General features: G+C 38.4%; 2 protein-coding genes and 4 non-coding genes across 6 annotated transcripts; 5 read left to right on the forward strand and 1 right to left on the reverse strand.

Annotated features, from left to right (window-relative positions):
• The first annotated feature begins 12,708 nt into the window (after nt 1-12,708).
• LOC125209426 (uncharacterized) lies at nt 12,709-14,811 on the forward strand. The gene is made up of 3 exons (XM_048109024.2): nt 12,709-13,250; nt 13,624-14,257; nt 14,377-14,811. Exons 1-3 carry the CDS (start codon nt 12,709-12,711, stop codon nt 14,638-14,640), a joined length of 1,440 nt encoding a protein of 479 aa, XP_047964981.1. The 3' UTR covers nt 14,641-14,811.
• Nucleotides 14,812-16,359: 1,548 nt separating this feature from the next.
• LOC125217265 (small nucleolar RNA snoR134) lies at nt 16,360-16,505 on the forward strand. The gene has a single exon (XR_007175682.1). It is a non-coding gene; the product is annotated as a small nucleolar RNA snoR134 (small nucleolar RNA).
• A 40-nt stretch (nt 16,506-16,545) lies between these two features.
• LOC125217254 (small nucleolar RNA U36a) lies at nt 16,546-16,635 on the forward strand. Its single transcript, XR_007175671.1, has one exon. It is a non-coding gene; the product is annotated as a small nucleolar RNA U36a (small nucleolar RNA).
• Nucleotides 16,636-16,667: 32 nt separating this feature from the next.
• Nucleotides 16,668-16,758, forward strand: LOC125217179 (small nucleolar RNA Z223). The gene has a single exon (XR_007175598.1). It is a non-coding gene; the product is annotated as a small nucleolar RNA Z223 (small nucleolar RNA).
• Nucleotides 16,759-17,162: 404 nt separating this feature from the next.
• On the forward strand, nt 17,163-17,271 carry LOC125217241 (small nucleolar RNA snoR97). Its single transcript, XR_007175658.1, has one exon. It is a non-coding gene; the product is annotated as a small nucleolar RNA snoR97 (small nucleolar RNA).
• Nucleotides 17,272-17,590: 319 nt separating this feature from the next.
• LOC125209429 (uncharacterized) lies at nt 17,591-21,794 on the reverse strand. Its single transcript, XM_048109026.2, has 4 exons — nt 20,847-21,794; nt 20,524-20,742; nt 18,348-20,345; nt 17,591-18,275 (listed from the first exon to the last, which is right to left on the reverse strand). Exons 1-4 carry the CDS (start codon nt 21,766-21,768, stop codon nt 17,920-17,922), a joined length of 3,495 nt encoding a protein of 1,164 aa, XP_047964983.2. The 5' UTR covers nt 21,769-21,794; the 3' UTR covers nt 17,591-17,919.
• Nucleotides 21,795-22,046: the final 252 nt, after the last annotated feature.

Genomic DNA, 22,046 nt, shown 5'->3' on the forward strand with positions numbered 1-22,046 from the left:
TATCAACATCAGACACATCTATATCAGATGCAATTTGAACTTCACCAGATTGTGTAACTGTTTTAGTTGGCTACATGCATAAAACCAAAACGCATAAAACTAATACCTAAATAAATACAAAGTCATTGATTCACAAACAGAACAAACAAATATCAATGAAAGTACCTCTTGAACATGACATTGATCTTCAATCGCATCTCCAACCTGAACCTCATCTCTATTGGAAGTTCCAACCTGATATTGTGCTCCCACTCCAACCACTTTCTCAACCTTCAAAATAAATGCATGCATAGCAACAAAACATAATATCAAAACCAATAATATAGTATGCATGAAAACTAATATCAAAAACAGTCTGCATGAAGTAAATTAGGATAATTCCATGACAGAGGCAGTAGCATTTCATTACCTCTTCAACATTACATTGGCCTTCATTAGATTTTATCTCAGCAACTTCATCTTGTAATTCTCCTACTTTATCAACCTACACCACGCATACCACCACAAAATAAAAGCCAAATTTGTAATTTTGCAACCATAATGTAACATTAATTCAAACCAAAAATTAAATCTAAATATCAATGATAGTACCTCTTCCATGTGACACATCTAAATGAGATGAAGTTTGCATGAAGACACATCTAAATGAGATGAAGTTTGCATGAAGACTAATACATACAAGTTCAGTACCTCAACCAACTAAAATATCTCAATATTAATCACAGTACCTCATCAACATGCGCTTGTGCTATATCTGTTTGTCCAACTGCATGGTCTACGTGTCCCTGTAATCCTCCTACCCCATGAGCTTTGTCAACCTACAACATGCATAGCAATAAGCCAATAAGTATGCAGTTAACTTATATAAAGTTGATTTTACAATGGAAACAAACTTTGAAAAATAATACATTCCATGAACACTTATATGGAGAAATAAAACACATTTAATACCTCATTTACAACAACAACATCATCTTCCTCTATTGCATCACCAACATTAACATCGTCAACATCATCCTACAAGGTAATGTCCACATTTAGATATGGTAGTTATTACAGTTATAATACAACCAAATATAACACTAAATATGATACCTGAACCACAACAAATTCATCCATCAAATTTTTGATAATGTTTTCTTCTTCCTTTTTTTTCGCCTTCCATCCCTCACGTGCTTTCACCAAGCTATCAACGAGGTAGTCCTCAAACTCGTAGTCACGTGGATACCACTCTAACAAAGGTGTTTGTGGATTAACGTTTGATATTCCTGGAATAGCCTTTGCCTTCTTCCTAGGCGGCTTCGGTACAACCATAGGGGGATCCTCTATTTCTTCAATCACAACACTAGACGATTTCGACTGCATAAATTTTTGTAACAAATCAGCTTGGTCCTGTTGCTGTCGTGCAAGAGCGTCTGCATGCGTGATCTCCAGCACGTATACGTGGACGAGCCTCGCTTTCGATGTAGAAGCCACCTTCATAAATCGAGATACTTGTTCATCTTCGATGAGCGGTTCAGGAGGATGCCCAATTTGAATACCCACACATCCATCATTGAACTGGGGATGACAGTAATAAGACTCACATATAGCGTGTCTTGGATATCCAACTCTGACCATCATACTTGACAATTCAAACAGGTTAAACTGCAGTATGCTCACATAGTCAATGTAGTTTAACCTTCCCGTAATGTAATCTCCTGCGTGGAACACACCATGGTGGTGAAGCGCAATCGTAAAACAATCGGGCCTACTCTCTGTTCAAAGTCAAGCAAACCAACAAAACTCATTAATTTCGGATATTATTACCTTTTTTGAGGTGTATAAATACATAAATTTCCACAAAACCCTGACCTCAACATTACATGATTACAAATTTATAATCAAGTACATAGCCGAACAATGTTACAGGATAAAAGGCGTACCATATTCAAGCTCCGGATGGAAGATAGAGATATTTATACCACGGAGTTTCCATGTCTCTTGCTCAAGGTCTATTATCACCCGAGGACGGCTAGGGCCAGTATCACCATTGTTCCTTGTATTTCGACTCGACCCAGCACCATCATTTTTCGATTTTTTTCGACTTGACCCAGCACCATCATTTGTCGACGTTTTTCGACTTGACCCAACACCATCATCATCATCACCGGTCTTCTTCTTTCGTCCCCTTTTTTTCGGCGGCATCACAGTCGCTGATTGTGGCCGGCGAAACAACTTTTGGAGAGTGGGCACCACCTATTAGTGACAAAGAGGAGTGAGAGTCGAAAAATGCAAATTTTCGAACCAGGTGAGAGGGAAAATGGAGGGTTGGTGTGAGGGAAGGAAGATGAACTGTAGAAAATGGTGGGAAGTTGGAAGGGTCTCTCAAAAGTCACTCAAATTTTCCTCTCTCTCATTACGTGTCAACACCCCATTTCCTCTATTTTATATGTGTATATATGAAAGTACATGCAAATCCGGATTTGCAATGTCAAAACCATGCCCAATACTAAGGGACTAAATCTGATATTTATTTAAAACCCGAAATGATATTAGTTTTTGAAGTACCATATTTGATATTATTTTACACATGCGTATAGTACAGTTGTACCGCATCTGATATATAATTTGTACTAATGAGGACCAACTATGATATTATTTTACTCATGCGTATACCACTTTTGAAATTATTTTATGAACCACATTTGTATGCCAATTTTGATATTTGTTTGTGTTGATTTAAATTTAGTCATATAATTACCAATGTAATATAGTACTCCTTACTGGATACCCTCGTATGTAGTCATTACCCATTGAAGAATACCCATTTTCGGCCATGATCACAAATCACAACAACTAAAACGATGCTCTAAAATTAAAACTAAAACTAAAACTACTACTAAAACTGAAGTCTAAAACTTGTAACTTTGGAAAAAATCATACTTAGAACACATGAATCATACTTAGAACACATAATTCAAATAAAACAAGTTACATCGATTTAAACACTTCAAATTTTTTTCACAACATCACGCACACTTCAAATTACAGTTCTTCCTCACAAAATGTTTCTTCATCAAAATTTTCCCCCACACACTACAATATATTTGCAAAAACCTACTTCATGAAACTCACCAAAATGGCTACAAACGAAACTAACAACGATAACACCAAAATACAATCTTTCGCTTTACTTCCACCTTGACACCGCTTTCGATATATTTCAGAATCAACTTCGTCTTCTCCTCCGACTTCGTCTTCTCCTCCGACTTCGTCTTCAAGCCCATTGTTCCCAACCAAGCAATTGCAGCGTTCAAAATACACAGACTTGGGATGACACCACCGAAAATAATTGCAGCCTCCAACCTTGCCCTTTTTCTCGCAAACGAAATACAACATTCCATTTGATTGCTTTCTTGTGTCGACAACGATTTTGAGAATCGCTCTTTGCCGGCACATACAATTTTCGTACTCAAACCGGAGCCACCTACAACCATTCACTCATACCCCATCAGCCGAATTTTTTACGGAATGCGAAGACATGAAGACAAGCTTGATGTTGTGGAGAGAAGCAGGAACAAGAAGAAGAAGAATCACGATTTTACGGAGAGAATGGTTGACACAAGAGGAAGAAGAAGGAGGAAGCAAGTGAGATAGGAGAGAGAATTGGGTCATATTTAGAGGAGAGGCAAGAGAGAGAGATAAAACAATCATGACACCACCTGCAAATTTGAAATGATGTTCTGACTTCATGCACAGTAGAAAATTTGAAATGTCCAAATTGCCCAAGCCCTAAAAAGGGCATTTTCGTCTGAAAACAGTGCCCAAGGACCGTTTATGAAATAAACCCTTAGTCCAGGGATGTCTGGCGATATTTTTAAAGTCCAGGGACTATGGGCGAGATAAACCCATAGTCCAGGGACCATTTGTGTAGTTCACTCTATCCTAATATAATAGTGAATCAAAAACGCCAACAATCAAACTTAAACCATGATCATGTCTTCGAGAATAGCAGAAACAAGGCCTTGACACTTCTTCAAGATTTCAGCAGTCTCCAAGGTGTTACGCAGACGAACCCTTTGAGCTTGAATGATGACTCCACCAAGTTGAAAATCACAGATACCGCCCCGTGGCAAGAATGCAAGAAGGCAGTGCACAACTCTTTCAGCGCTCCATTGTTGTTACGAATGATGAAATACGAGAAGGCAGTGAGAATGACTAAAAAACCACATGAAACCGGAGCCCAATTTGGACGGGCGGCGTTCACTGCACGCTCGGCCTGATGGAGGACGCCGACTAGGTACATCGCCACAGCCGCACAAGGGCCGTCATCTTGACTGAGGTCCCTAACGACTTGAGACACCACCATCAGTAACTCCAGAAAACATTGAAGCATTTCCAAGCCGTTAGTTGCGTTGACCCTCCGCTTGATTTCAGCAATAGTAGTAGTCCCATGTTCGACGTAGAGCCTCACACAGTCTCTAGTCGTGTTAACGATGTCAGCCATTCCGTGGTAATTTGAATTTTTTAGGTCGTCGAGAATCAATAAATACTTTAGGCACACCAAAGTCACATGGTTCATATAGATCGGGTCAGTATTGTAATATAATATCTTTGTACTTTTCAAACATAATCTCTGAGATTTACTTTGTCCAAATGGAATTCATTGTCACTGCTGAGTCAGTCACATCTGTTGTAGAGCCTCCTCAACCGCCTATGCCTGAATCTAGTCCTCCTCCAGTGATATCTGAGGTAATTCCTTAAACTAGCTCAGACAATACAGTTATTACCTCTGACACTTCTGGTGTAGACGAGAATGAAAATGCAGCAATTGATGGTGATATCGGCCGATATATACTCCCCGACAGAACTACTCGTGGGATCCCGACTAAAAGATACAGTCCTGAGAGGGTTAGTAAAAGTCAATATTCTATGGTGAATTTAGCTAAAGCAAATCTGACAGGGATGGCTAGGGCTTTTGAAGCTGCACTTTACGAAGAAGAATAAATCCCATATACGGCCGAGGAGGCTATGAAAATTCCTCACGGGCAAGAATCAATGCTAGTAGAAATGCACGTTCTGATGAAGAACAATGCCTGGGAAGTATGCCTTAAACCTGATGGAGTTCGAACTGTGGGATGCAGATGGGTCTTCACTATCAAACGAAGGCCAGATGGGTCGATTGAACGGTATAAGGCGAGACTTGTGGCCAAGGGATACACTCAGTGTCACGCCCCGCATTTTCTAATGATAGAAAACACGGTTGATCGCGACTAGAGGAGGGTTAAAGAAGCGGGAAAGAAAGAGGAAAACAACACAATTCAACCAAAGCTCGACATAATAGAAATAGCTCAAATAAAATTAGAGTATCATCTCATTAATTGACAACTCAAAGTGATACAATATCTCATCAATAAATGAACTCAAAAGAAATATTGTTTAGCGAAAGCATTCGAGAGTAGAATAATGTCATGTATGAAGACACAACATATTTCGAACATTTGATAAACATCTTCTTCACTTTTATGCTCAACACCCACCGCACTCGTCACAGCTCAACCTGCACACAGGGCAAACAAATGCAAGGCTGAGTACTTGATGTACTCAGTGAACAAATGCCAAAACAATTTTATAAAAACAGTTATGTCATGCCGCCATTGAGTGAACTCGGGGTTTTAATTTGAAAAGGCCCGAGACACTAAAAATATCTCAAACACAAACTTTCAACTCATGCTCAAATCCTTTTCCTCATCATTTCAAAACACAACCATTTTCTCCTTGAGTTATTTAAGAAATTGCCATATCTGTTCTTTAGAGTGCCGTGTAAGGGGCCACTTTCCACGAGCACGAAAACCGGTCAACCCATTCGATGGCTCACAATCCTCATCATCTCACTTTCCAAGTAGGGACGCACCCTTGCTAAGACCCGAATTCGATTAAACACATAGTAAGCACTCACTCCCCACTAAGCAATCATCAACATCATCATCTCAACAACCTCAACAACAACAATCTCAACATGTGAAATGAGAATGTGGCCTCAAACTCGTTCACTAGACCGGCCGACCCAAAAGACGGCTCACAATACCCAATGGTGTACACTAGCCTGAGTAGGGACTTACTCCCTAGTCAAACCCGAATTCGATTCCAATAGGTCTAGTAGGGACCACTACCTTGCTAAACATACAGATAGGCATTTCTCAAAACAAAAACATGGCATGACATACCCTTTGCAAACTCCATATTTCTCATAAAACGTATTTGAAACATAAATCATTTTTCTTTTTTTTTCTATCAAGATCGAGCATCAATCACATCACAACAACAAGGTCGAGCAATTTATAATATCACTCAATAAATCAAGACATAGCATCACATAAACTCTAATCACATATTTCACGTCATCATTGGAATAAATATAATAATTGCAATCGCACTTAAGATGAATTTCGTCGCATAAAATGATGCTTGAATCGATATACTAAAACTAAAGCTCTTGAAAGTATTTAGTTCGAAAGCACACCTCATTCGTTAAAACCTTGTGTTCCATTCCATTCTCGAAAAGCGCGTGTGAAGACGCCCATTGATTTAATATACTTAGTCCCAATTTTCCATTTTATTAATTTGGCCCAAAGACCAAATTAAGTCCAATCTACACGCCCAAACTTTAAATTAATTCATTTGGCCCAACATTAAATAAAACAAAACTAAATCCTCAATTTTTTTTCTACTTTACGTGAACTCCCATCTCTCAAAAGCTTTTTTCTCCAACACTCACGGTCAGCACCCGTCAAATTCTCTCTCACAAATCCGCCTCCTCCTCATTCTCAAATCAGCGGAGCTCTCGGAGCAATTACCGCCACCCCCTTCTCGCCGTCGTCGGTGAGCGCCGGCCACCTTCCTTCTCTTTTTCTCGGCAACTCAGAGCCGCCGAGTTCGCGATCACCAGCCACAGTCACCGCTGCTGCTATTGAGTTCAGCCCAGTGCTATTCGCCGCCGCCCTGGCAGTACAGCCACCACTGCTGTCCGGTAGATACAGCGCATCGCGCCGTCTCTGTCTGCTCGAGGTTACGCTACCACCGCTACCTTACTCCATCTCAAAATACGCTGCCTCGAGACTCCATCGCTGATCGGATCGTTGCCGCCCCGCTGCAGCCGCTGTTGAACGGACGTTGCTGCTCTGACGGGACAGCCTGCCACTACGTCTCCGATTTCTCTCCTCTCCGTCTCCTATTTGATTCCATTTAAATTGCAGGATATGGATTCCACTACTTTCTCTCAAATTCTCACTCCTCTTTGCTCTCGGTTTCAAACTGAAGAAAGTGGTACAGGATTGTGTGAACGTGGGGAAGATGTGAATATATAGATGTAAAATCTGCGTTGAGAGAAACTAATTAGTTGAAATTTTTGTGGTGATGGAGATATAGTGAAGACTGTGGAGTTGGGAGTGGAAAAAGTTTGAATAAGGTTAGGGCTGCAGATTAATGGGTGAATTTATTTTGGGCTTCTCAAAAACTCTAATATAAAAGAACAATTAAACTAGAAAAGAATAATTGTTTTGGCCCAAATAATATATATTCATTTTTTTCCACAAACAAACAAAGACGGAAAAAAATTTCAAGTGCTCAAACATTGTCCTTTCAAGAACATATGAAAATGTAGAAAAAGTCGGGGTGTTACACTCATACTTATGGAGTTGATTATGCTGAAACATTCTCCCCGGTGGCAAAGATGAGTACTATTCGAGTGCTCTTCTCAATAGTGGCAGTCAGGGAATGACCACTACATCAGTTCGACGTGACAAACGCGTTCTTACATGGGGAACTGAAGAAGCCCATTTACATGGAGCCACCACCTGGATTTGCTGGAGAATTCGAAGGAGGAAAGATCTGCAAACTAAAACGAACACTATATGGGCTAAAGCAGTCACCTAGAGCTTGGTTTGAAAGATTCTCTGTGGTAATGAAAGAAGTACGGGTATGAACAAAACAATTCTGATCATACATTATTCTTGAAGAAAAGAGAAGGAAAGATCACATGCCTCATCATCTATATAGATGACATGATTCTCACGGGGGATTATGAAGAGGAAATAAGCAAGCCGAGGAAGAATTTGTTTGCAGAGTTTGGAATGAAAGACTTGGGATTACTAAAGTACTTTTTGGGTATAGAAGTGCTAAGGTCAAAAAAGAAGATCTTCATCAGTTAGAGAGAATATGTACTTGACTCGTTAACCGATACAAGACTACTGGACTGTAAGCCAGCAGATATTCATATGGTTCACAATCATGGTATGCAGATAGTTGAAGGGGCGGAAGCCACTCACCGCACGAGATATCAGCGTTTAGTTGGGAAATTGATATACTTATCCCACACTAGACTCGATATAGCTTATGCAGTTGGAGTAGTTAGTCAGTTCATTCATGCACCTCAAGTAGCTCACTGGGAAGCAGCACTGAGGATTGTTCGATATCTGAAAGGGACGGTGGGCCATGGGATTCTATTCAAGAATCATGGACATTTAGAGATTCATGGATTCACAGATGCTGATTGGGCAGGGAACCCAAATGACAGAAAATCGAGTGCTAGATATTTTACATTTATGGGAGGAAATCTTGTCATATGGAGAAGCAAAAAAAACAGAAAGTGGTAGCCTTGTCAAGTGCAGAAGCTAAATTTCGAGGAAGTCATGTAAGTTGTTATGTGATAATAAGGCGGCAATCAGTATATCTGAAAATCCAGTTCAACATGATCGGACAAAACATGTCGAGGTGGATCGACATTTCATCAAAGACAATATAGAGGCCTTGACAGTAGAACTTCCCTTTGAAAGATCTGGAGATCAATTGGCTGGTATACTCACGAAAGTTGTCGATGCAAGAAGCTTCCATGAGTATTGGGCAAGTTAAGTATGGGTAATCCTATTACTTAACTTGAGGGGAGTGTTAGAAAGGAAAATTTGTAAGTAAGGAAAAATCAATTAGGGGTGAAGAGATTGTGTAGAATCACGTTAATTAGGGAATGAGTATTAGGGCAAATCTTGCCAATATTTATGTAATCCTTAGCCTATTTAACAGAGGCCAGCGGCGGAACTACATGGGGACAAGCCCCCGCGCCAGCGTGGGCTTGGCCGGCCCCAGACCTTGAATCCCCGTTACATAGCCTGGTAGCCGACCTCCGACCCAAGAGCGAGCGAATCCTGCCACTTGATTTTCTAAAATTGGAAATTTAATTAGGAAAGAGAACACAAGATTTGGGCAACGGAAGAGGAGAAGAGGAGAAGAGAAATAGTTGTAAATGTGTATTCAAATAGATAGAGGAATTATGGAAAGAAGAAAAGGGGATGGCGTGGAGAAGAAAGATGAACAGTGAAGTAGACAAGATCTGTTTTTTAATTCAATATATCTCTATAGATAGTAGTACTACACATTGAAACACGGTAAAACATTTGACGTGTCAAATGGTAGAAATTAGAAAAAATAGAGATAAATATCTATATTTACCCAATTTTTATAGTCCTCTAGTTGAGCTAATCGCAGGAGTATTTAATTTATTTTGTTCTCCCTAATCTATCTGTAGTCCAATTCAGAAAAATCTCTAATAAGTTTAATTTATTAATTTAACAATGTATCTCTAATTTGTTTAAATTATTCTTATAAAATACTTTCATCATAATTTAATTCCACCATTAATCATTAAAATCAAATCATCACAAAATCCAAATAATGAAAACTAGCTTAGTTCCAAACATTCTTAAATTTACTAAGTATTTGTTAAACTTATTAAAATAGATTTGTGATTGGTCAATTGAGTACATGAAATTGATAGCGAAAATAATTTTCTACAATTTCAAGAGATGACATATTTGTCTGTAAAAATCATTATCTAATGCTTTTTAAAATTGTAACGTTTGTTATATGTAATATTTTACTATTATTAGTATTCCATCCGCCCCGACTAAGATGATACATTTTTTTATCGGTACTAAATTTTAGGAGTTGTTGCTTAATGTGTTTAATTGGATAGAGAAAATGTGACCGTAGGTATTAATGTAGAGAGAAAGAGAATTGAATATTTAATTGAGGAGAGAAAAAATGGTCGAGTGTATTACTTGGAGAAAGAAAGATCCAAAAATAGAAATGTGTCATCTTATTTGAGACAAACTAAAAAGAAAAGTGTGTCATTTTAAGTGGGATGGATGGAGTAAATTTTAAAATTTTCAGCCCCGGCTTATTAAACTTCCTGGTTCCGCCACTGGGCGTGTATATTGTTATTCTAAAACAAGTTGAATGAACACAATACCAATCTTCAACACTTTCTCATCCCTCTCTAAATGTGTGTATGAGTATTCTGTTGTGTAACTGAATGACAACAGTAATGAGCTTATATACTTGCTCATAACTGCATGCATCCTGGGGGCAAATCATATGCACTTGGATCACCTAGACTCCTTTTCACTTAACCAACTTAACCGCCACCTGAGTAAGTCAGTGATGTCAAACAAGGGAACCACGAAGGGACAAAGCGGGGGCTTTGCCGCCACCAGACCCCAACCCCCCCTTATATGGCCCGGAGTGAGCCCTGCACTCCAAGTCTCCAACTCCAACCATGCAGCGACACCACTGTTCTCTAAAATTGAAATTTGAATTAAGAAGGAGAAGAAGACAAAGATGAAGCCTTATTAGTCTTGGACCTTTAGTTATTTTGTTGGGCTGCTTTTTATTTTGGACCATTTAACATTATTAACCACTGATGCACTTGATAGAAAAGTCTAACAGAAATAACTCCAATCATGGGTTGGACCAGTTGAGAGTGATGAAGATTATCTCACTCAAATTATTCCCACCATTCTCTCTCTACAAATATACAATATACGCGTGAATATGAGAGTGGGAACATCCAAATACACGGGCAGTTTATTCGTCAATCTCGGGCACTCTATTATATGGATTTCTTTGTTGGAATTGTACACATCACAAATTGAGCTTGTAAAATATCTCAAGGAGTAAAGCTAACGAATTGACTCTGGCAAATTGGCAATATACTACATTTTCTAATACAGTATTAGTGAATTGATAAAGTGGATCTCATCTTATGGAAATAAAAGTTACTTCCAATTTAACATATTTCCTGCACTTTCTTTCCATATTATATTTAATTGAAATAATTATGTTAACTTTTGTTAACAAAAAATATAATACGTCAAATTTTACATATTTCAAAAAACTGAATTTTTCTATTATTTTTAAATTTTAATGAAATAATTTAGATTTTAACATCATTAAACGAGATCGATCTTAAATAGTGGAGTACAAAATTGAATAACTAAAATTTAACTAAATTTCATGATTAAATTCCTATACTTTTTTTCTTCCTTTCTCTCTATTCATCACCTTTGCTCTCTCCACTATTTTTAATCTAAATAATTATGTCAACGTCATTCAACGGAAAAAAAATATGTACTAGAGTTACCTAATTATGTCAACATTATTTTACCAAATTAAATATTTTGCAATTATTTTGTTGGTAATAATATACAAATTTATTTTATTTTATATTGAGACAATAGCTATTCATGATGTTTGGTTATAGTTAAGTTATATTTTTATATACTATCGTTAGTGATATTAAAAACCAAATTATTTCAATAAAATAATAAAAGATAAAGAAAATTTTGACATTTTTCCTGATTTCTGAACTGTAAAGATTGACCCTTTTTATATAACTTTTGAAATAAATACAATTTGACCTATTACAATTTTTTGTTAACAAAAGTAAACATATACTAGTATATAGTTCGATTAAATAGTAGTAGAGAGAAATGGCAGAAAATAACTTTTGGAAATAATTTTTCTTTCCTATTTAAACATAATAGAGATTAGAGAGAGTGCACAAAATCACTTTGGAAATAACTTTTATTTTCATAAAATAAAATCCATTTGTCAATTTTTAATTAATGTATTAAGAAATGTAGTAGTTGTATGTAATGTATGAGGTTATCACTTCGCATTACGGAGGGTTTTGCTCAAATCAAGAGTCCATAGCCCTTGCATTTTACAGAACAATGAATTTGAGATCAACTCCATTAATTGTTTTCCTCATAAGAGAGCAAAGTTGAAAGATTACAAGAATTAGGGGTGAGTCCACCTATTATTGTCATCATCATGTTCATGCCATTCACTATTGTTATTGTGCATTTGCTCCTAATAAAAAGTAGTTTAGTACTACCTCCGTCCCATAATAGATGTCACACTATTCTTTTTTAGTTTCTTCAAAGATGTCACATTTTTTTTGAAAAATGTTGTATCTTAAATGAATATAAAAATTATATTTTCTCTCTCCATTTAACACAAAACAAAACCTACTAAAATCTCGTACCATCTCATAAATGTGACATCTTTTATTAAACGGACGGAGTACCGTGTAAAAGTAATGGCATAGTCAGCCTCTCATAGCCATGATATGTAATCCTTGACATGGTATATACATCATTCTATTTTGTGCAATTTCTATAGTTTCATCGGCTGTCCTTTTTTAATATGCTACGGTCAAAATCCAACTTATCCGCCTCTTGTATTTTGGATCCAAGAAAATCGTAACAAACTTTTTCTGTCCAATTTCCTTTCTTCTCACATTTCTCTTAGCCACTGCACAAATCCATTTCCACACGACGAAAAATTTGAAAATTTTCAATAAATCTACATTGAAGAAAAAAAATCATCAAAATGTCCAAGCCATCAACCAAGCCCCCCACATTCGTGACCGCCCCCGTGGAGCCACAAGACTACGCCAACAGCCCGGCCCACTACGCCGTGGCCACCCGAGACCACGCGGCCCTCGCCAAAATCGTCTCCACCCTTCCCAAGCTCGCCGATGCCAACACCATCAACACCGAGGCCGAATCCATAGCCGAGGAGCACCTCGCGGAGAAAATCTCGGCCGTCCTCGACCGCCGCGACAACCCCCTCAAGGAGTCGCCCCTCCACATCGCCGTCCGCCTCAACGACGTTGAATCCGCCCGCATCATGGCCGCCGCGGGGGCCAACATCTACCTCCAGAACTCGGTCGGGTGGCATGTCCTCCAGGAGGCCCTCCTCCGCCGCTGCAAGGAGATCGCGCCCATCCTCGTCTACCACGGCCACCTTAACAACTGGTCCAAGTGGCGCCGCCGCCTGCCGCGCCTTGTCGCCGCCCTGCGCCGCATGCGGGACTTCTACATGGAAATCTCCTTTCACTTCGAGAGCTCCATCATACCCTTCATCGACCGGTAAAGTTACCTCCGTCCCTTAAAAATACTAACAACTACTTTCATTTTGGTTCGTGCCTTAAAATTATCACACATCATTTTTATTGAAGAATATTGGTTTTTTTAAATCAAAAACTTAGGTCTTAAAATTTTGGTTTTTTATTGAAGAGTATTTTCTACCAACTTTAAAATTGGTCTTAAAAATCATCAATTGTTGAAATTGTACAATATTTTTCTCGATAGCTTTTGATCTTAAGTGGCTAGCCGTGAAGTACATGTGGCTTAGTTTGAATTATATAAAATACAGTGTCAACTCAACGTCCCAATTCTTAAATTCGATATTGAATAATATGAGCCTAATATGATAAAAGTATGCCTCGTAAATATGCACCAGGGTGGCGCCCTCAGACACGTACAAGATCTGGAAGCGCGCCGGGAACCTCCGCGCGGACACGACCCTGGCCGGGTTCGACGGCCTGAACTTCAAGCGGCGCAACCACAGTTTCCTCTTCATCAACGACGTGGACCGGCCGGACGTGCCCCAAGGGTCCCTCCTGGTGGTGAAGCACGACAAGAAGCAAGTCCACGTGGCGGAATACCAGAGGATGGGGACGCCGCTGACGGAGGCGCAGATCGCCAAGGACTGCAACCCCAAGAGCGTCACCCGGCCGGGCATGGACGTGTCGAAAGCCGAGCTCGTCAGCTGCAAGAACTGGAGGCGCCAGGACAGGACCGAGCACGTCGGGAAGTGGAAGTCAAGGGTCTACGAGATGCACAACGTCGTGCTCACCTTCCGCGAGTGCAAGCTGCCGGCGGTGGAAGCGCTGCCCTCGACCGAGCCGCAGAAGGCCGCCGAGGCCGCGTTTAAGAAGAATCTGAGACCCATGCTTTGGCTGACGGAGAAGTTCCCGTTGGAGACGGATGAGCTCCACCGCTTGTTGGATATTCTGTCAAAGAAGCTCACCGCCGTTAAACGGATGAGGGAGGTGCTCAAAACCACCTTCCCACCTAGAACTTTTCCGGTCAAGGTGAGTAGTTCCATACATCCACATGTAAAATATACTAATACAAATATTTTTAAATTGACGTAACGAGAGAACTGAAATCACTATATGTTTGTGGGTGTCAAATTTGACTGACCTAGCAGATATCGATACCTGTGGTTCCAACAGTAAGAGTGGTAATAACATTTACAAAATTTGTGGAGCTACTATCGGAGGAAGATGATTTCCACACTCCACCTTCAAGTCCAGGGCGTGAAGAAGAGAGCAGTGCCACGTTCTCATCGCCACCGTCGAAGACCGACATGGATCCGTTTGAGATTCCGAGTGGGTATACTTGGATCCGTCATGATTCTAATTCTAAAAAGGCTAGGAAAGTTGAGAGCTCTGCGTCAAAGAAGAAAAAATGATCGTCAAATGTATATAGTGTTTGGATCATTCTATTACTCCGTCCAATACATATGCATATCAATGGTTTTGAATCATTGAATGAAATAGCATATCACTGCTGGCTCTCAAATTAGAATTGTATAAAAAAGCTTTAGATTGATATGTAAAATGTAACAGATGATTTTTTAATAAGAAACAAAATTATAATTATATCAAATGTCGACACTAATTACTAAAGCTAAACAAATCCATTATGTGCAGAAGACCAAAGACTGGAATGGTGGTAACTGCTAGGGGTGCTTAAACGGTTCTCCGGTTCTCGGTTAACCTGAATCGGAACCGGAACCGACCGGTTAATTGAGGAACCGGAATCGGATTTTTCGGTTCCGGTACCGGTTTCAACTTTTTAAATAACACCGGTTCCGGTTCGGAACCGGAACCGACCGGTTCCTAACCTGGAACCAGATTATAATTCAATTTTATTTTTTTATAATTTAATATACTAAAAAATCTAATTTATTGAATTAATTTTGAATTAAAGTAAAATAGTTTGAAACACTGAGTGATTTTTAGATTTAAAATTTTAAATGTTTAATCTGTGATACTTTGAATCTACAATTATTTCCCTAATCCATTTTTTATGAACTAACTACAATGAATAGAACATCATAAGTTTGTTTTTAGTTTTCAAAAGAACTTATACAAATACAATATCATTTCATATGATATATTTATTACAAATTTATGTAACAATTCATTTAATATACTATTTTAACATATTTGTGAATAATTTATTAAGTGTTCCGGTATAAACCAAATAGTCACAACAATATCAATTAGTATTGGAAATTCCAATGAATACTATGTTTAACCAAAAAAGGGAAAATGAAATTCAATTTTAAAACTCATTTTTTTAAAAATATTTGCTAAAGTTTAGAACTCCTATTTTTGTATTAGTAAAAAATTGCTAACATAAACTAGTTCGACCCGACCTACTACACTTGGCATCACTCTTATCCATATATGAATATTATTGTATCGTTGGTTTGTATTTTGTGTATTTATTTTAATTTTTAGGTATTATTTGTTATAATTCTAGATGTTGGATTATTATTTTTTTAGTATTGAACTATTTAAAATTATAAATAAATTCGGATTAAAATTATATATCGGTTCCGGTTCGGAACCGGAATCGACCGGTTCTTAACCGGCCGGTTCCAAACCGGAACCGATCGGTTCCGGTTCTTGAATTTATGAAAATTTAAAACCAGTTAACCAGTCAACCGGTCCGGTTAGAATCGGAACCGGCCGAATAAGCAGGCCTAGTAACTTCAACACATTACCAATTTTGCAAATTAAAAAATAGTTCTTGCAAATTAAAAAAAGTTTCATTTTAGGAATTTTTAATGTAGATTGACTCTAAAATTGGATTACTTACTTCCATAAAAAATAGTCTCATAAGCATATAATAAAAATATAATCACATTTCACAAATAAAAATTTCTTCCATATTTATTCACTTTTTTTTTTTTTTTACTTTTTCTCTTACTTTCTCTTCTATATTATTTTAGAATTTTCTTTTTTCTATAAAACCTTTGCTGTGCTTCTCTTCAAAATCTACACAACACAGTGGAACTCCTGCGCCCTAATCTCAATTTGTGAAATCCCTCAAATTTTACTTTGTGTTTCTATTGATTTATGCGATTCAGATAAGAAACTGGGTTTCCATTGCCTAATTAATGCATGTAGCAACCCGGGCTCCTCTGAAATTTCTCATATGAAGAGAGAAGTCCCAAAGCTCGTGCCATAACGACGCCGTTTAGTGTTGCAGATTTGCCGATGTACCTTCTCACGGCCTATTTGTGTCAAAACAACGTCCACATTCATTCTCTGCGCTCGTAATTTCTGTCTTTGTTTTTCTTTTGTGGCAATGATTAAAAGATTATCCGCGCTTCTGAGATTTCCAATCGATGAAGTAGATTGATAATAATGGTTGAATTTCTTAATATGAGCCAATTTATTACTCTGCTTTTTTATTTATATTACAATGTGGTTGTGATGATTAATAATCAGCTTAACGCCAGTTCTGCTTCAGAAAATTCTTGATCGATAGAGCTGTATAATTATCTGAACCTTATTTGATTCTCCAATTTATTTATTTTCACATTAATCGATTTTTTGATACAGTGATGAAATTTCCAATTTTGAGGTGTAGTGATGTTGAGACCCTGTTTACAGGGAGAACCCCTTGATGTTGCTCCATCTTTTCATGAAAATTTGGAAATATCTGAGATTTAACAAAATTTCCCCAATTTATTTTGAAGAAATTATGCCTGTGATGGTTGTTGGATAGTATATGAAGTGTAGTGAATCCGAGTACTGCTTATGCAGTTGAACCTCTCGGTGGATCTATGTTGCTATTGATTATAATTAACATACTGAGGCTGTGAGGCATCTATGTTTTGCTAATGTAAATTCTATATTTCTGAGTTGAAAAGATTGGCTTTAATTTGTTTAGATACTTGAGTTTTACTATTCCCCTTCCTTCTTATGGGTTGAGGGTCTGAAAAACTCATACATCAAAGGTGTTGTCATCAGCTTCATCTCTCGAATTTGCAACAAGACTGGAGTTATATAACAGCACTAGGTTAATCTATAATCTTGCCATTTTCATTATGAAAGATATTAGATTTAGTTCTGTTTCTATTGTTCTTGGATTATGTTTTTGCTTCCAAATTAGACCGTTGGATTTGCAGGAGAGGTAAAATACCTTTTTGACTTTGGTTAAAACGTATTAGTGTGTTTATTTGCTGATTTGTATCTTGTTGTGATTGGATAGTGAATTTATGTTTTTGGAACTAGTAGTGATTGTATCGATTCTCAGCCACTCGTTGGAGAATGAAAGCCTAACTTGTGCCACCTTGCACTGCCGTTGAAGGCCTGCTCTGAGCCGAAGATTGCTGTAGTTTTCACAGGGTAATGCACCCCGACTCCCATCCCACACAAAATTACTGCTATTTCCACATAACTTTGTTTATTGATTGATTCCAATGGGAATTTGTGAATAATCTACATTCTGTGAAATTGCTGAAACTAGTTACACAAAATCAGCTAGATATATCTTAGCAATTACTATTTGGTTGATGATATCATGATAATGGTGAAAGAATGCAGTCATTGGCATGATTATGCTGAATTCTTCCTAACAGTAATGGAACAATATTAGTATCTTACTATCTTGTAAAAGCAGAGAGAGCTTTGAGGAGCTTACTTCGATCTCATTGGCACATTGAGACAGCTTACTTCGATCTCATTGGTGAAATCGAAATTCTGATTTTCTGCAATTGTGCATTTGCTTCTTTCATGTTGATTCTATCCATAGGAGAGTCGGCAGTGCATTTCAAAGCCAATTCAAGTATAGCTGATACACACTGCACATTGTTGTCAATCTGTTCTTCCTCCAAATTCATTACTAAGTTAGCATCTATCACTTCATCTGGCTTCTGTGGAATCGAGAGTTCGACCCATCTCTTTAAGCTTAAATTTCCACCAAACATATCATCACTAGGCCTTTTTCTAGTGAAAGTTTCCATCATCATAATACCGAAGCTATACACATCTCCCATTGTCGAAATTAGCCCTTCCGAGCCATATTCTGGAACAACAAAATCAAGATGTTAGTAGAAATTAAGTGAAACACATTCAATATCTGTAGAGTTAACTTTACCTGGAGCTATGTAACCTAAGGTTGCTAGGGTGTTGGTTATGACAAAGCTATTCTCATCTCCCAACAACTTTGCTATCCCAAAATCGCTTACATGAGCAACCATGTCGTCATCTAACAACACATTACTGGGCTTCAAGTCATTGTGGACAATGGCTGTTGTATAGCCATAGTGAAGATACTCAAAAGCAGATGCTACATCAATCATTATATTCAATCTTTCCATCACATTCAGGCAATAGTTCTGGGAATATAACCATTTCTCAAGATTTCCCTTCGGCATATATTCAAGAATTAATGCCTTGAACTCTTCATTGGAGCAACTGCTTATGACGCTTGCCAGGTTCCTGTGCCGAATGCTACTTAGTATTTCACATTCAATATCAAATCTTCTTGAAATTCCATCCAGTTGCATCTTAAACACCTTGACAGCAACAACCTTACCATTATTAAGAATTCCTTTGTAAACTGAACAATAACTTCCGGTGCCAATCAAGTTTCTCTCATTGAACTGTTCAGTTCCTCGCAGTAATTCGTAATAAGAAACTCTTTCTGGCACTCCTGACATCAACTCATCAGCTCTACTAGTTATCTCATCTTTCCTTCTATATCTAACAAAGATTAAGGCTAGAGAAACAACTGAAATGAAGCCCACAACACCTAAAATAATAAATAAAGCTAGTTCTACTCTCTTCCTTTTTGATCCAGGATTAGAAACTGCTGAGCAAATCCGGACATGGTACCTTGGAATTCCACACAATGCCTCATTACCTCTGAAAGAATCAATAGTGAAGTTTCTAAAAGAACCACCACTAGGAATTTCTTCGCTTAGAGTATTGAAAGAGACATTGAAGTAGCTGAGGTGTTGAAGTGCTTCCAGAGACTTTGGAATTGAACCTGAGAGGTTGTTGTAGGACAAATTAAGAGTTACCAAGCTAATCATGTTTCCCACAGACACAGGAATTGAACCTTGTAGCCTATTATTTGACAAAGATAGACTAACCAAACTCTGTAACTTCCCAATACTACTTGGAATAGACCCTGTCAAGTGATTCATTGATAGATCTATAGAGATTGCTGCTCCTAAGTTACTTATCTCTTTAGGTAAAAACCCTCTGAATGAGTTTGAGGACAAGTCAAGACTCATCAGATCTGTAAGGCCCCATAAGGTTGACGGTATGCTTGAATTCAACATGTTGGAGTCTAGAAAAATATGTCTCAAAGAAGACACATTTCCCAAACATTTAGGAATTGGACCTGAAAATTGGTTATGGCTAATGTTTACAGAATTCAAAGTGTGCAAGTCACATATAGCCTCTCCAATGGAGCCTCCCAACATGTTATCATTGAGCGATAATCCTTGAAGCTGGAGCAGATGTTTGATAGTAGGTGGAATATTACCAGATAACTCATTGTTAGCTAGTTCCAATACCACCAAACCACTCAAATTACCTATTTCGACAGGAATGTTGCCACTGAATTTGCAGCTGCCAGCATAGAATCCTTGGAGCGAGGAAGATAAATTCCCTACAGCAGCTGGAATGACACCGTACAGAGGATTATCAGTAATCAACAAACGAGTAAGTAGCATGCAATTTGCCAATGAAGTAATGAAGCCCGATAGTAAAGAAGCTGGTGCATGAAGGTTGTTGCTGAACAATTCAAGACTTTGGAGAAGTCTTAGGTTGCCGAGATCATTGGGTATATAACCACTGAATTTGTTTGTAGCAAGTGCGAGGATTGTGAGTTTAGAACAGTTAGAGATAGAGTTGGGTATCGATCCAGCGATGAGATTCATGCTAAGATGAAGTTGTTCGAGAATGGGAGAAGCATGACACAGATGGGTCGGAAGAACGCCTGATAGAGCATTGAAAGAAAGTGCAAGATTTCGAAGAGTTGAAATGTTAAAAATCTCATGTGGAATCGAACCACTCAAGTTGTTTAACTCTAATAGCAATTCCTCCAGTTGGTAAAGTTTGCCAAGTTCAGGGGGAATAAGACCTGCAAGAGTAACAAATTTAATGAATCTGTTACCAAATTAGCTTATCATGATACAGGTCAGCTTCGGTTCTTGACTCGAACTATAAAGTGAACAGGAGATATGTATAGACAAGTATATATAGATGATTAAATATGAAAATGTCTTGGCTTGTATAGCATGAAAATTACTCGGTCTGACCTGTCAAGTAGTTCTCATGGAGTTGTAGGCTTGTAAGCATTGTGAGATTTCCAACATCCCTTGATAAGTTTCCTATGAATTTGTTGCGCCATAGTAGTAATGTTTGCAGAGAAGACATATTCATGAAGACATTAAAATCAACTGAGCCCCCAATCTGATTGCTTTCAGCACCAAAAACAACTAGGCTCTCAAGATTGCCAATCTCATGTGGTAGTGTACCTGTAAAAGAATTATTGTATGATTTTGGGACATCAATCTAATCTTGATAGAACATCAATCATCTACAATTGCAGAGTTTATGTCGATAAGAACATGAACCTTACCGTTCAAATTGTTGCCACCGATATATAAATGCTGAAGAGACGTTAGAGAGCCGATTTCTGCAGGTATCTGCCCACTAAAAGAGTTGTAAGAGATGGACAAGCTCCTTAGTTGTGAGCATCTGGAAAAATTTGTTGGAATCGGACCGGTCAAATGGTTTTGAGAAAGAAGAATCCGGTCAAGATTGCGAAGATTATGGCACATATCTGTTGGAAGACTTCCACTCAGTTCGTTGCTCGTCAATGCTATAGACACAAGGGTCGATATGTTGAAGATGGCTAATGGTATAGCACCGGAGAGACGATTAAATTGTACCCTCAAAAACTGCAGACTTTGAAGTCTCCCCAACTCTTGTGGAATTTCACCATTAAGAAAATTGTAAGTCAAGTCAAGAAATTGTAGGTTTGTTAGATTCGAGAGGCATTTCGGAATGGATCCTGTGAAACTGTTGTTCCGTAAGTTCAAGTACTCTAGTTTTGGTAGTTGGCCAAACAATGCGGGGATGTCTCCGGTGAAGTTGTTGAGTAGGAGAGATATGAACTTCAAACGGTGAAGGAGAGAAAGCTCCGGAGGCAAAGCGCCAACGAAGAGGTTGCTGGTGAGGTCGAGGGAGACGAGGAAGGAGAGGTGGCCGAGCTGTGGTGGGATGGTGCCGGAGAGAGACATGTATGAGAGATTCAAGGCGGCTACTCTTTGGTGACGCAAGCTGCAAGCGACGCCAATCCAGCTGCATACGGAGCTCGAGTTGGTCCAGTTTCTTGCAAGAACACGAGAAGGGTCTGCGGTTATGCGTGTTTTTAAGGCAAGAAGGGCAGTTTGATCAGTGGCAAGGCTCATATGTGGTTTAGCTAGACATGATGAAGGCATTTCAAAGGTTACGATGAGGAATGAACATGCAAAGAACCAATAAAATATTCTGTTCATGGCTGCAAATTGATGTGGTTGATGAGCCTCTAATAAATGGGGATAAATTGATGGAGGGTGTGTGAATATATTGCGAAAAGAAAGAGGAAATAGGCAATAATTTAGATAGTCGGTCGTCCACTAGGAAGGATGCATCTATTCATAAGTCTTTCCTTCACAAAAGTCTGAAGAGAGAAGAGAAGTAGTGGTGGGTCTAGTTGCTAGGTGGGCTGGTTGTGTACAAGTTTGAAAGTTGGTTTCACACGGAAAAGGAGCAGAAAAGAAGAAGAAACTATTAA

Source organism: Salvia hispanica, chromosome 3, assembly GCF_029641045.1.
Source record: "Salvia hispanica isolate PSC_SH4W2 chromosome 3, Shi_PSC_v1, whole genome shotgun sequence".
In the NCBI taxonomy this organism is placed as follows: domain Eukaryota; kingdom Viridiplantae; phylum Streptophyta; class Magnoliopsida; order Lamiales; family Lamiaceae; genus Salvia; species Salvia hispanica.

Coding starts and splice junctions, on each gene's coding strand:
- LOC125209429 (XM_048109026.2), bottom strand. CDS start 21,768: ATGAACAGAATATTTTATTGGTTCTTTGCATGTTCATTCCTCATCGTA. Junction 20,743..20,846: donor CGGTGGCAACAATTTGAACG/GTAAGGTTCATG, acceptor ATTCTTTTACAG/GTACACTACCACATGAGATT. Junction 18,276..18,347: donor CTTAGGTTACATAGCTCCAG/GTAAAGTTAACT, acceptor TTGTTGTTCCAG/AATATGGCTCGGAAGGGCTA.
- LOC125209426 (XM_048109024.2), top strand. CDS start 12,709: ATGTCCAAGCCATCAACCAAGCCCCCCACATTCGTGACCGCCCCCGTG. Junction 13,251..13,623: donor ATCATACCCTTCATCGACCG/GTAAAGTTACCT, acceptor AATATGCACCAG/GGTGGCGCCCTCAGACACGT. Junction 14,258..14,376: donor CTAGAACTTTTCCGGTCAAG/GTGAGTAGTTCC, acceptor CTGACCTAGCAG/ATATCGATACCTGTGGTTCC.